The sequence below is a fragment of the Rhinopithecus bieti genome, unplaced genomic scaffold (assembly GCF_001698545.2).
Source record: "Rhinopithecus bieti isolate Rb0 unplaced genomic scaffold, ASM169854v2 scaffold_2247, whole genome shotgun sequence".
NCBI lineage: Eukaryota > Metazoa > Chordata > Mammalia > Primates > Cercopithecidae > Rhinopithecus > Rhinopithecus bieti.
The window spans coordinates 1,645,461-1,659,058 of NW_016803732.1; the positions used below are offsets into that span (position 1 = coordinate 1,645,461).

General features: G+C 40.0%; 1 protein-coding gene across 1 annotated transcript in view; it reads right to left on the reverse strand.

The window, feature by feature from the left end:
- Nucleotides 1–4,581: 4,581 nt before the first annotated feature.
- The window catches only part of AMER2 (APC membrane recruitment protein 2), a 10,887-nt gene continuing 1,870 nt past the window's right edge, over nucleotides 4,582–13,598 (reverse strand). The window contains 1 exon segment of the mRNA XM_017852353.1: nucleotides 4,582–13,598. This exon segment is cut by the window's right edge and continues 15 nt beyond it. Within this exon segment, the coding sequence (XP_017707842.1) occupies nucleotides 12,413–13,598 (1,186 nt within the window). The 3' untranslated portion in view covers nucleotides 4,582–12,412.

A 13,598-nucleotide genomic window follows, 5' to 3' on the forward strand; every position in this document is an offset into this window, starting at 1 on the left:
TTTAATTTCGCCCCATCCGGTGGTCCTATGATCTCGCCCTGCCTCCATTTGCCTTGTGATATTTTATTAGCTTGTGAAGTATGTGATCTCTGTGACCCACATCCTAGTCGTGCCCTCCCTCCCCTTTTGAAAATCGCTAATAAAAACTTGCTGGTTTTACTGCTTGGGGAACATCACGGATCCTGCCGACATGTGATGCCTCCCCCGGACACCCAGCTTTAAATTTCTCTCTCTTGTGCTCTTTCCCTTTATTTCTCAAACCAGCTGAGACACTTAGGAAATAGAAAAGAACTCACGCAACCATCGGGAGCAGGTTCTCCCGATACAACATGATTCTCAGAACAAATTTTCCCCAAAAGCAAGAGTTGTATGGATTTTCCCCCAAGAAAAAATAAATGAATTATTGGGAAGATAATGTTGGGCTAAAGGTCAGTATGAAGAAAGGCAGTTAAGAGAATAAAAAATAATGATGTTAATGAGAAGGAAAGATTAAAACCAAAAGTCTGAAAAGAAATGATCAATTAAAAGATGCAAGTCCTTGGGGAGGTGGCACCGTAGACCATTTGCAATAGTGCAGCCAAGTACAGCGTCATCTTTTATTGCTATTTAAAGACCTACAGGTTGGGATATCAATCTTGGTGGACCATCACTCCTTGAACTAAATGTTGGGCTTAGACTTACCAATGGATGGGGCACTCCACTTAGGAGAGAAGAAATCCACCTGACATCCACCAGGCAGCCACTATTATTGGTTGTAGACATGCATCAGACCTGGTGCATTTCTGAAAGACTGAGAAAACAAGATGTGATGCAAATCTTCTGAAATGCAGTCCCATGGGCAAAAGAAAGAGCCAGAAGCTTGTTAAGAAACACATTACCATCTGGAAAGAAGTACCAGACATATATCTGTGAGAAATTGGTGTCTTCTGGGAAACACTGAGGTGCCAGCAGCTGACAGGGAAAGATAAAATGATGATCACTGAATTCTTGCCTGCCAACTTGGGAGATCTTCTTGATGAAGAAAGATAAGAGGTAAAAATGTCAGGCATGCAGGCCTTCACTTTCTTCAGAGTGAGAAGCTTGTAAAATAACCCTGAGTACAAGTGAGTTTTTTCCATGCTTATTTCACAAAAAGTATGTAAAATTCTATACAAGGAGGAATATACAATTTGCCTAAAGTCTGAGATCTTGATTGTGTCTGCCTCATACATTCTTCACTAAACACTAATTGCTTCCAAACGTCTGGACATTTGGTATCTGTAGATAACCGTCTTTTTCAAAAAGAAGTAAAAAACAGAAAACCTTCCTTTCTCTAAGGGAAGAGGAAAAATATTGTTGCTACAACTTTTAACAAATACATCAACATTTCATCCATTCTAAGATGCACATTTTCACAATTTTACATCTCTGAAATTGGGTGCATCTTATGATTGGAAGACTTTTTTTGTGACACATGAAAGAAGAGTACATGTATAGTACCTTAAATTGAATGAAATGTGAGCAACTGCTTAAAATAGTGTTGCTAGATGAAATGTTTAAAGTTTAAAGAAACCCACTGTCCTGAAGAGCTTAAGTACTCTTCAGGAATATGACAGGAATTAGGTATCCAACTTCTGGAATTCTTAGGTGACACTAAGAACTGCTTCAGTCATGTGAATTTATCACTTTGAGATATCATATGTTTCTCCTTCAGTCTCTTAAAGTAGTAAAAAATATTTCTAGAGATTCATTTGAATAGGAAGCCATATTTGTATTCCCGGAATAAACCCAACTTAATCGTGATGTATGGTTGGTTTTACAGATGACTAGATTCAGTTTTTTCTAATAGTTTATGTAGAAATGTTGAATTTCACAATAGAGATGTTTCTATAATTTTTTATAATTATATAAATTTATATAAATTCTGTACATTTCTATAAATTTGGAATTGCCTAATCACTAGATTTTGCTGAAACATTTGTTCCGCTATCTGGTTTTACTGCTTTGCTTTGTTTTGTTTTGTTTGGAGGGGGAGAGAAAGAGTTTAACTACCAATTCACTGTCTTTCATAGTTCTAGGACTCTTTAGGTTATCCATTTCTTCTCAAGTCACTTTTGGTTATATATATATATTCACATATATTCCTATGTTTTATACACACACACAAACACACACACACACATACGAATTTGCATACTCTACCTGAGTTTTAAAAATCTATTGTCATAATAGGCCAGAAGTGGTGGTTGATACCTGTTATCCTAGCACTTTGGGAGGCTGAGGCAGGAAATCACTTGATCCCAGGAATTTGAGATCAGCCTGGACAACATGGTGAAAACTCATCTCTACAAAAAATAAAATAATTAGCTGGGCATGGTGTTGTGGGTCTGTAGTCCCAGCTAATTGAGAGGCTGAGGCAGGAGACTCGCTTAACCCCAAAGGGTCCAGGCTGCAGTAAGCCATGATCACATCACTGCACTCCAGACTGGGCAACAGAGCTAGACCCTGTCTCCAAAAAAAATTATTGCCATAATATGTCTAACATTCTTTCATTATACTTTTTATCTCTACTGCAACTGTAGTTATGCCCGTCTAATTCTGAACCATACTTTTATCTTTTCTATTTTTTTCTTTAAAATATTGTTAGATGGTTTTCAAAAAATTTTATCTTTGTTGATCTACTTTAGGGTATCTTTGTCTTCTGTATTATTGCTTTTGCTCTTATTAATATTAATTCTTTTTTTTTTTTTTTTTTTTTTTGGGGGGGGTTTTCCCTTTTTTTCCCCGGGTGGGGCGCAAAGGCCCCAACTCAGCTCACTGAAACCTCCGCCTCCTGGGTTCAAGCAACTCTTGCCTCAGCCTCCCAAGAAGCTGGGATTAACAGGTCTCATCCACCATGCCAGGCTAATTTTGGATTTTGGACAGGGTTTTACCATGTGGGGCAGGTTGGTCTCGAAATCCTGACCTCAAGTGATCCACCCGCCTCAGCCTCCCAAAGTGATGGGATTGCGGGCGTGAGCCACCGCACCTAGCCAGTTCTTAATTAAAATTCTTACGTGTTTATTCTGTTATTCTTTTCTTAACTTCTTACATTTAATTAAAATGGATTCTCCGCTTATTAATCCTCAGCTCCTTATCTTTTACAACCTATTTGAAACTATAAAATTTCTCCTAAGTACAGAGTTGGTTATATTTCATGTCTTAATATAGATCATTTTCATAATTATGCATGTCTGCGCAATGGCCCAATCTCAGCTCACTGAAACCTCCGCCTCCTGGGTTCAAGCAACTCTTGCCTCAGCCTCCCAAGAAGCTGGGATTAACAGGTCTCATCCACCATGCCAGGCTAATTTTGGATTTTGGACAGGGTTTTACCATGTGGGGCAGGTTGGTCTCGAAATCCTGACCTCAAGTGATCCACCCGCCTCAGCCTCCCAAAGTGATGGGATTGCGGGCGTGAGCCACCGCACCTAGCCAGTTCTTAATTAAAATTCTTACGTGTTTATTCTGTTATTCTTTTCTTAACTTCTTACATTTAATTAAAATGGATTCTCCGCTTATTAATCCTCAGCTCCTTATCTTTTACAACCTATTTGAAACTATAAAATTTCTCCTAAGTACAGAGTTGGTTATATTTCATGTCTTAATATAGATCATTTTCATAATTATGCATGTCTAATTGTTTTTTAATATCCTTACTCATTTATTCTCTGATCCATGAGCTATTGAATGGTGCATTTTTCAAATGTCCAAATGTATGGAGTGATTTTAATTATCTTTTTAATACTAATTTCTAGTGTAGGTGTGTTGTGGTAAGAGAACACATTCTGTGAGGAACTATTTTTTGAAATGTGTCAAGACTTACTTCATGGTCTAGGATATAATCAATATTCACAAATGTTTTATTTGCAGTTGAAAAGAATGTGGATTATCTAGTTGTTTGGTCCAGGGTTATAATACGTGGCCAAAGGTGTTGCTCAAATATCTTTATCCTGACTGATTTTCTGTGCTTGACCATCAGCTACCAAAAAAGGTCTAGGAAACAGTCCTCGCTGCCCTACTGTGGATGCGTCCACCTCCCCTTAGGTTCTCAGCCCATTCTTGGACCATGGAATGGAAAGCTCTTGGCCTACAGGGATCAGTAGCTACATCTGGGGGTTTCCGGCCTCCGTTCCTTGAGAGGCTTCCCTACCTGTTACACATAGAAAATGAAAACATACCACCAAAACAAAATAAACAAAACCAGAAAGCAACTTTTTAGAAAGATTCCAGGGGCCCTAATGTTGCTGCTACCTGACAGTCAGCGCAGATTAGCTGGCCTCATGAGAGATGATGAGGAATGGAGATTTTCTAAGTAAAGGGCTCAGAATTCAGATCAGAGTCAGAATAACAAATGAGCTTTTCAAAAGGCAGCTGCCCAAACCAAACAAGGAATTTTTCACTTGTTTACAAAGTGTGGAAAGAAATATGGGCCTCCCATTGGTCTTTCCACAAGACAGTCGCACACATCATCATCTCCTGATTATCACCATCATTAGTATAATTTGTAAAAATTGAATAAGACTGGAAATAAAATTGATCCTGGAGAAATAATAACCAGAATTCACTTTAAATGCAAAGGAGCAACAAAATTTATTGACTGAAATTAAACACAACAGTTAAAATGGCAGTGTGGTAGTTTCATTTTCAGATGTTTGAATGGAACAAGAAAAGTGCTATTAGTCCAAGCTTCTTACATTCATTAAAAGAGTGACTATCAAAAACAGCAACATGCACAATGGTACATATGCACAAAATGGAATTATATCAACAAATATACAAAATACCCAAAATAAAATATTTACAGGTTTAAAAATATAAACATTGATTCCTCTATCCCATTAAACCATTGGAGTGGAGAAAGGAGAAAAGACCCTATTGCTATTTAGAATCCCTTTTAAAACAAGTTTTAAAACATAGAATTAGTTCTAGGAGACAATTTTGATGTTTTCAGGGGTTTAACATTCTATTATAAAATAATATCTATAAACCTACTAACAATTTTCCTCCTGTGCACAAAAATAATACCGCCAAAAGCTTGTCCTCAAAGACATGCCTGACTTTCAGGAAAACTAATTATAGAAATGGAGTTTCTCGTTCGGGTTTTCTTTGTTACTATTTTCAAATAACCTGCAATTCCCTATATTACACTAAGATACTTTATATAAATAACATGGGCAAAACCTGAAGTTCACAATGAGCCTGCTAGGTAGCTGGTGTCAAGTACAAATGATAGGAATCTACTTTGCCTACAACATCAAAAGCATTTTCCCTGATATTCCTGATAGACCTACGACTATCAGATCCTCCATATTCAGTAAGATTTATCCTGGAAGCAGTGAAAATGTTAAATATTACTTTGCTAGAGTTTCTCCTCCTTTATTTAGAAATAAATGTGTAGTAGGGACCAATGGTTATAATGTAGATATTTGAGAAGGTTCATTGATTCCTTCAGGCCACCTGGAGCCATTTCAAGGCAAGTGAACAAGCATTTTCCGCATGTCTACTCCATGCCCCTATGCTATTGAACCAGATATTTTTAGTATTTCTGCTTTATTTTGTTAAATGATTCAGGTCTGAGAGTATCTGAGAAAGTATAATATGTCTCAAGTAACCAGAAACCTAAGCCATATCTTATTTAAAACATATCTTCTCACATAGAGCAGAAAGTTATTCTACTCGATTATTGAAGAATTTCCAAAATTACCCCATTTTACCAATACCTACCTTACATGGTTCTTGTGAACAGTAAAGATAACAATGTAAAAAAAAAGCACACAGCATCCTCTCTGGCACCATAGTAAACATAGAGGATATGTTAATAGAATTCAATATAAAATACTCATCTTCATGGTGACTGACTTATTGAAGGTGTTCAATAGCTATTAGTTGAATGAGTTAATGAATCAGAAAATGTAGGACAGGATTCTATGGCTGTGGACACAACATAGGATGGACGGCTTTTAAAGGAGCCAGGTGCTTATTTCTGAAGTTCAGAATTGCATCAAGACAAGGGACAACTCAAACAGCTGTCATTTAAACAAACACAAATAACAAGTTGGCAAAGATGTGGAGAAATTGGAATCCTTATGCACCATTGCTAAGTATGTAAACAGATGAAACCACTGTGGAAAGCAGCACAGAAGTTCTTCCAGAAATTAAAAATAATTCTATTTTTAATTAGAATTACCATATGAATGACCCAGTAATTCCACTTCTGGGTATTTATTTAAAAAAACTGAAATCAGGATCTTAAAGATATATTTTCACTCCCTTGCTCATTGTAGCATTACTCACAATAGCCAAGATGTGAAAATAATGTAAATGTCTGTCAGTGGATGAATGGGTTTTTTAAAATGCAGCATATACATATAAGGAAATATTATTCAGCCTGAAAAAAGAAGGAAATCCTGCCATATGCAACAACATGGGTAAACTTGGGGGATGTTATACTCAATGAAATAAGCCAGTCACAGAAGGACAAATACTGCGCGTTCTCACTTCTATAAGGGATCTAAAATAGCCAAACTCATAGAAGCAGAGAGTAGAACGATGGTTGCCAGGGGCTGATGGGGGAGGAAATGAGGGGCTGCTGTTCAATGGGCATAGAGTTTCAGTTACGCAGGATGCATAGGTTAGAGAGATTTGCTGTACAACACTGTGGCTATAGTTAACAATACTCTATTGTGTACTTAAAAATTAAAAAAGGTAGGCTGGGCGCAGTGGCTCATGCCTATAATCCCCACACTTTGGAGGTGGAGGTGGGCAGATCACTTGAGGTCAGGAGTTTGAGACCAGCCTGGCCAACATGGTGAAACCCTGTCTCTACCAAAAATACAAAAACTAACAGGTGTGGTGGTGCACGCCTGTAGTCTCAGCTACTTGGGAGGCTGAGGCAGAAGAATCCCTTGAACCTGGGAGGTGGAGGTTACAATGAGCTGAAATCATGCCACTGCACTCCAGCCTGGGCGACAGAATGAGACTCCATCTCAAAAAAAAAAAAAAAAAAAGAGGGTAGATCTCATATTCAATATTCTTACTTCAATTAAAACACACACACATATGCATAGGCCACCCAGAACCCACCAGGACTGGGCTTAAGGTAGGAATAAAAACAAATGAAACAAACATGCTTGGAATGCATGATACCCTATCAGGGAAGAAATATCGCCATGACAACAGAAGAGATTTCTGTCTGTACTTCCCACGTTAATCCTAAGAGAAGAGGATCCGTCCAACGGAAGGCCAATGTTTGCCTACTCAGCGTAGCATAGTGGCAGGGTTCCCTGCACATGATTGTGAGCACCGTCATCTCAGACACAAAACTAATTTGCAGCTGCATGGACATGGGTTAGCTCTTTCTATTGGAAGTGAGCTGACAATGACACTAAGCAGTACTTAGCTCTTCTATTACTGCAAATCACTAAAGAGTTTATATCCCTGTCCTAGAGACTAGGGGAAAAAAGAGAGAGAGAGAGAGATGGAAAGGGATAGAAACAAAAAGGATGAATTAAAGCTGTCATACTGGAGAGATAATATTACCTACCCCATATGGCTGTTAAGAGGACTAAGTAATTATTTCTAAATCTCCTAGCAGTGCCTGACATATCGTAAGTATTCAACTAATGTTAACCATTGTTATATTTACTATTTTTTTAGAGGCATTCGTGTGGCTTAATTCATAGTGCCCTTCCTCGGCCTCACACCACTCTGCTTCACCCCACAAACTGTAAGCAACAAATGCAAATACCAAAAAAATGTAAAATAAAATTGTTTTGTGTTTTTAATGTATATTAAGAAAATCCAGTTACAGCACAGCTTAGGTGTGAGCTCCAAACTGAGGGGTTTTATTAAGTATTCGATACAGTAGATGCCCCATAAATGTGTGTGGTATTGAATTAAAGTAAATATCAATGATGAAAGGTGCCCAATTTCAGTTCTGGAGGCTTTGTGACTATTTTCATCTTTCCTTTGGCAGTTTGAGAAGGAACTCCTTTCCGTAATCATGAAACTATCATTCTGAATCACCTCTTAAAAACATCATCTGCAGTGACATAAAAACATTCCTTAGAAGTGGCTATTGTTGCAACAATCTGTCTCCTTTAATCCCCTATCACAGTGCAAGGATTTTGAGAAGCAATGCATGACAGCCACCAGGAAATCTGCAGAGCAAGATGAGGTCTCACAATCGATGGCCGCCTGTGAGGAGCCACCCTTACACACTGCACTGACAGTGTTACAGCTCGCTTCTGCCTGTGAACTACACCCTTGCCTTCTGCTTCCCCACACAGGCTCTATACAACACCCGTCTACCATGCCACCCCCTTGGTCCCAAACTGTTTCATAAATATTTTCGTGTGTTATGAATTGAAACTTTCTAAGGCTGAGTTTACACAAATAAGAACTGTTCCTTCCCTTGCTCTGCCTGGAGGCGGGGAAAGGGAAACTGGGTTAGGTGAGGTATTTGGGTTTTTTCTCTTATGTCACTCAGCTTCTTTAAACTAGCTTTCCTCAGTGATGAGATGAGGCAATTGTGATGCTTTTTCCTTATGCTTAACAGCAAAAAACTTCTTGAATTAATATCTTAACAATGAGAAGGGGAGCAAAGCATATGTGAATGGACTGGAACAGGTCTCAGTAGAAACCAAGCATCAGGGGAGCCAAATGCATGTATTTGTAATTCAGGAGAGAAATCTAGATGACTAACAGCAGGGAATGCATTCTGCCATGCGGACAGAGCAAACATGCTAGCGTCATGTGAAGTGTCCCGTCACTGCTGTGTGAGGGCACTTAGGAGACACGAGCTGCCTGAGTGGATCTCTTCACACCAAGCTAACAGTCAGGAGTCGCCTTTAAAATTAATCTGACAAAGGTGTAAATAATGAAAACTCTTAGAAAATTCAAAGAAATCTCAACACCTGACATAGTCTTTTTACCTGGATAATTGTGTAAGCAAAGGGCTATCTGCATACGGTTTAATTGCAAATACTTGAAGACTACCTCTGAGATGAAGAAATAAATCCTTTAAACACAGTGAGTTATTACCTTCATAGATATTAAACCCTTTGTATTTAAATAAGCAGATAACGTGTGGAAAATGTATCTAAAGGAAGTCCTTCGTATTCTATATTCTATTGTTGTTATTAGATAAAATAATAAAAATCTATTTCCTCTTGTGATTATTTCAAATACTGTAGTAAAATTTCTCCCAGTTGGTGCTAATGGCAGGCTAAAAGCATCAACCACCATCTGTACTAAAGCAGAGTGTTTCAAATAACAGTGTATGTGTAATATAGACATTAAAGTCAGGCTATCTTTGTGCAGAGCTATTAAACCAACTGATACATTTTCGTCCAACAGTTGATTGGACTTTTTCCTGTCTAATTTGGGCAGCTTTTCAACCAAAGGAAGTCAATCAACCAACTACCTTAGAATATACATACATGGGAAAGATACAATTAGCCTCTATCTAATCCTTCCCTTAAAAAGTCAGCAAATATGGGCCTGAATCATCTTCACAAGGTCATTAGATATAATGCATTAATAAAAATTGGAATGTAAATCTAGGAAAATTCTTGAAAAAACAATCTCCATGAACACAAATGAGAGAAAATAGCCCTTGGCACAAGAAAGCAACTATGATCCCTTTTCCATGGTTGGAAAAAGTTGAGAATCCACTCTTCCTGCCACTCCAGGGATTTCCCATCAAGTGATTGAGGCTGTTTAATTCATTGCCCAAATCCTTTATTTGATTGGTGTGGGTGCAATTCTTAAAAATATAAGGTAAAAAACAAGTGGAAAATATAAATTTAAAAAGAAAATATTTTATACCTCTTACAACTGGTTAATTGACAGGCCAGTGGAAATTAAGATAAACTTTGCTCACGTGTTCCTTTTCTTATAAAGAGGAGACACAGCATAATGATGTAAATGGAGGAATAAGTCTGAAAATTAGGAAAGCAAAAACTTCTACTGCTTAAGAAATAGATTGCCTTTACTATTACAATGTTCTCATAAGTTTTTCAGGTATTCTCAACTTTCCTGTACAACTGAACAAATGAACGAACATAACCTTGCCATGGATTCATGCAAAGGAGAATATAACCCTTGCAGGAAAATGTACCACAAGGAAATCAAGATCCTTTGTTTTACAGCTAGGAATAAAATTTATATTTTCTCCATTCACTAGGGGAAGATGAATGTATTTTGAGTCTAAATAGTACTATCGGCATGAAATCAAATTTAAATCCCTTGTTTAATACAGAAATAATTTCAAAAATAATTTTCAAATCTAGAGTAGATGTCTTTTGTCGGTTAGTCTGTACACAGTTGTGTGCATGAGCACGTGAGTGTGAGATGCTCCCATGAATTCCTGCTAGTGTGTTCAGAATGCTTAAGGCTATGACTGCATATAGGGCCTCAGCTACACACATGAAGAAATTAAATATTAAAAGATTACTTTGAAAAAGCATTATGGATCTGAGACAATGCAATAAAAGCCAGTCATATGACTAATGAAGAAATTCAGCAAACCTCTCCTAATTGAATCACTGCAAATTTAAAATGGGGAATGGCCTACTTTCTGCTACTGGCTCAAATTTGCTTTCCTTTGATGCCCATTTATTTTGTTACTTTCTTCATATTATTAAAATAGGTTTTCATATATTTAACTTGCCTTAGTCTTTCATTTACGAAACAGAAAACAAACTTAAAAAGCATGTAATAACAGTTCATTACTAACGCAATCTCTCTGGAAATGAGACTCATACAGAAGTGTTCATGTCATTTACATATGTGTAGTTTCACTTGAATATGCGTAATCTTCCTGCTATGATGAATCACCTCCTAGTAGAAGCTCTGGTCTTTTGATTAAATACACTGAAGTGTATTTAAAAAAGGATATTAATTTCATCATTAGACACTAATAGCATTCTAGGAACTGCTTCAGTTTATCATTGAAACTAGGCATATAATAACCCTTTCTGAAACAAATGTTTCATCTGAAATATTAGAAAACATACAAAGAGGCAAACGACTTTTCAAAAAAAATCTTGGCATGAAGGGTATACAATACATAAGCTTGCCAATATCATATTCTGCACACACTTGTCTTCATCATAAGTCCATAAAGCAAAAGGCAAATGATGTGAAAAACTGTATCTTTCTATTGTTTTTCTTTATGTGTTCCTCATTTTGCACTCACCATATTGAGGAATAGTTGGATCCAAAATTTTATAATCAAGGTTAAAAAAAATATCTGAAAAGAGGCTTTGGGGTGAGAAACAGACTCTTACCCAAACAAGGCAGAGCCATTCCTCTGGGACACCAGCACAATAGATTTGTTGTTGTTGCTGTTTTGAGAACCAGAGAACCCACATAAAAGAAAACCAGAATCTCTTCCCATTACAGTACATAACAGAACGTCAATGGTTTGGGGACCGTCATCACGTCTAGCTGTAAGACTGGATTTTATATTCTAGATTATTGACGATTACAAAATGTTAACAGCTGGATAAACTGTAAACTATGCATTATCTTCACATGAGAAGGTTTCAGCTTATAAATGCTTAAATACTGTATCTATTGGCATTTAGTAAAATCTTTCCCTGATCCTGATTTCTGCACTGGGTGGGGGAAGAAACAAACAAAAGCAAAAGCCTGCTCTCCTGAGCCTTTTATATCTCCCCAAACAAATTATTGAAATCAACCAAACCAAAACCCGCCTTTATTTTCCTAGTGTTAGATACTTATCAATTTGCATATCTAGCAACTGAAGTAGGGAAGTTTTCTGCCAATCAGTGGTCCCCTCTGCTCATCAGGTAAATACCTGGCTCTTTCAGCTTTGGAGGTGTTTTCCACACAGTGATACAGCAAAGGCTCTTTCTTTTTTTTTCTTTTCTTTTCTTTTTTCCTGGAAAGGAAAGAAGAAAGAAGGGAAGGAAGGAAATCTGTCTTGGAAGAGGAGATCTCCTCTGGTTCTTCAGTGGTTCCTTCAGGCCTCTGGACACTGGCTCATCCCAATATCCAGGCATGACTCTTATTTAGGTTTGGCTAAGTCCTGTTTTCTGCAAAGGCAAGTAAAGGTGACTTCCAAGTGTTCACTATAGTAAAGAAAAAAGAAGAAAAACTTAAAGGTAAAAAAGAAAAAAGTGCTTGAAAATAATTCTCAGGGACTTATCCTGAGAGGAGAATCCCAAGTGTAGCATCCCTCTTTCCGGTGTTATCCTGTCCCTGCTCAGGGCACAAAGACCTCCTCGGTCCATGCTCTGGAGCAGGAGGGGACGGGTGGTGTCCTAAAAGACTTTCTTTAGGAAAAGCAAAACTAACTTCAGTGGTTTCCAGGGAAAAGTTGTATTCCTTGACATGTGGCCCATCCACTTTGGCCTGGAAGACCTCACAACTTTTTGGCACTGTCGTGGCAGGCCGTTGCCCTGATGGTGGTCCCAGCCAAGCCCCGGTTGCTGACTCTGCGGACCAGCACTTTGGAAACCGGGATTTTTGTTCTGGGCATCTCACTCCTGGAGGGTTGCTGGTGCACCACGGGATGGCTAGATGGAAGGTTGGTCAGGTGCTTGATGCTAATAGGGATCTTAGAGTCCTTCAACAAGCTGCCTGGTGTTCGCAGTGGACAAGTGATGGTGCCTGGAGACACGGGCTTTAACCGGGACAGGCAGGACGTCTCCTCGTTGTCCTTCCCTCCAGGAAGGGTTGCTGGACTTCCGTCCGGGTCAGCATAGAGATCGTAGAGCGCGTCCCCGCTGTAGCTATCCCGGGGGAGGCCCGCCTTCTTCCCGCTGCTCGAGCTGTCTTCCTCTGGGCCCGGCGTGGTGGAGTCCCAATAGCCCTCGTCGCTGTTGGGGACGCCTTCCTGCTGCTCCTTCTCCGGGTGCTTGGGCTCCTCCTTCGGATGGGGCTCGATGGGAATCCGGTTGAGCCTCCTGCGCTTGACGGAGGACGCGTCCTTGGCCGCTTCCACACACCTGGTGTCTTTGGGGGTTTCGGGCGCCACCTTGGTTTCCAGCGCAGCTGCCGCCTTAGCCGCGCCCTCCTGGGGCCCGGGGCCCTGCTCCTCGGTCTGGGACAGCATGTCCCAGAACTCCTGCAGATAGGTGTCGTCCACCTCGTCCGGGCTGGCCATCTCTTCCCCGCCTCCCTGGTAGGCCACCACGCCGGGGTTCTTTTTAGAGAGAGCCGGCTTGCCCGGCCCGGGGGCATGCTTGTCACAGCTGGGACCTGCCTCTTCCTCTTGGTCTGCAATAATATCTCCACAGCCTGTAAGAGAGTCAAAGCTTTTCAGTGAAGTCACGTCAGAAAACATCAAACAAATACGATCTGCCGACGGGTCTGAGGGTGGATCCACAGAGGCGGGGTCCGGGGCGGCGGGGGCCCGGCCGCTGCCGCCTTCGGAGTCGACAAAGGGGACCGTCTTTACCGGAACGGCCCCCGTCCTGGAAGCGTCCTCGGCCGTGCGGACCTCCCCGGGCCCCGGCTCGGGGGGTCCCCGGGGCTTCTCGGCGCGCCCATGCCCCGCGGCGTCCTCTCCCCGGGCGCCGGTGTCGCCGGGGCGCGCGGGGCCCGCG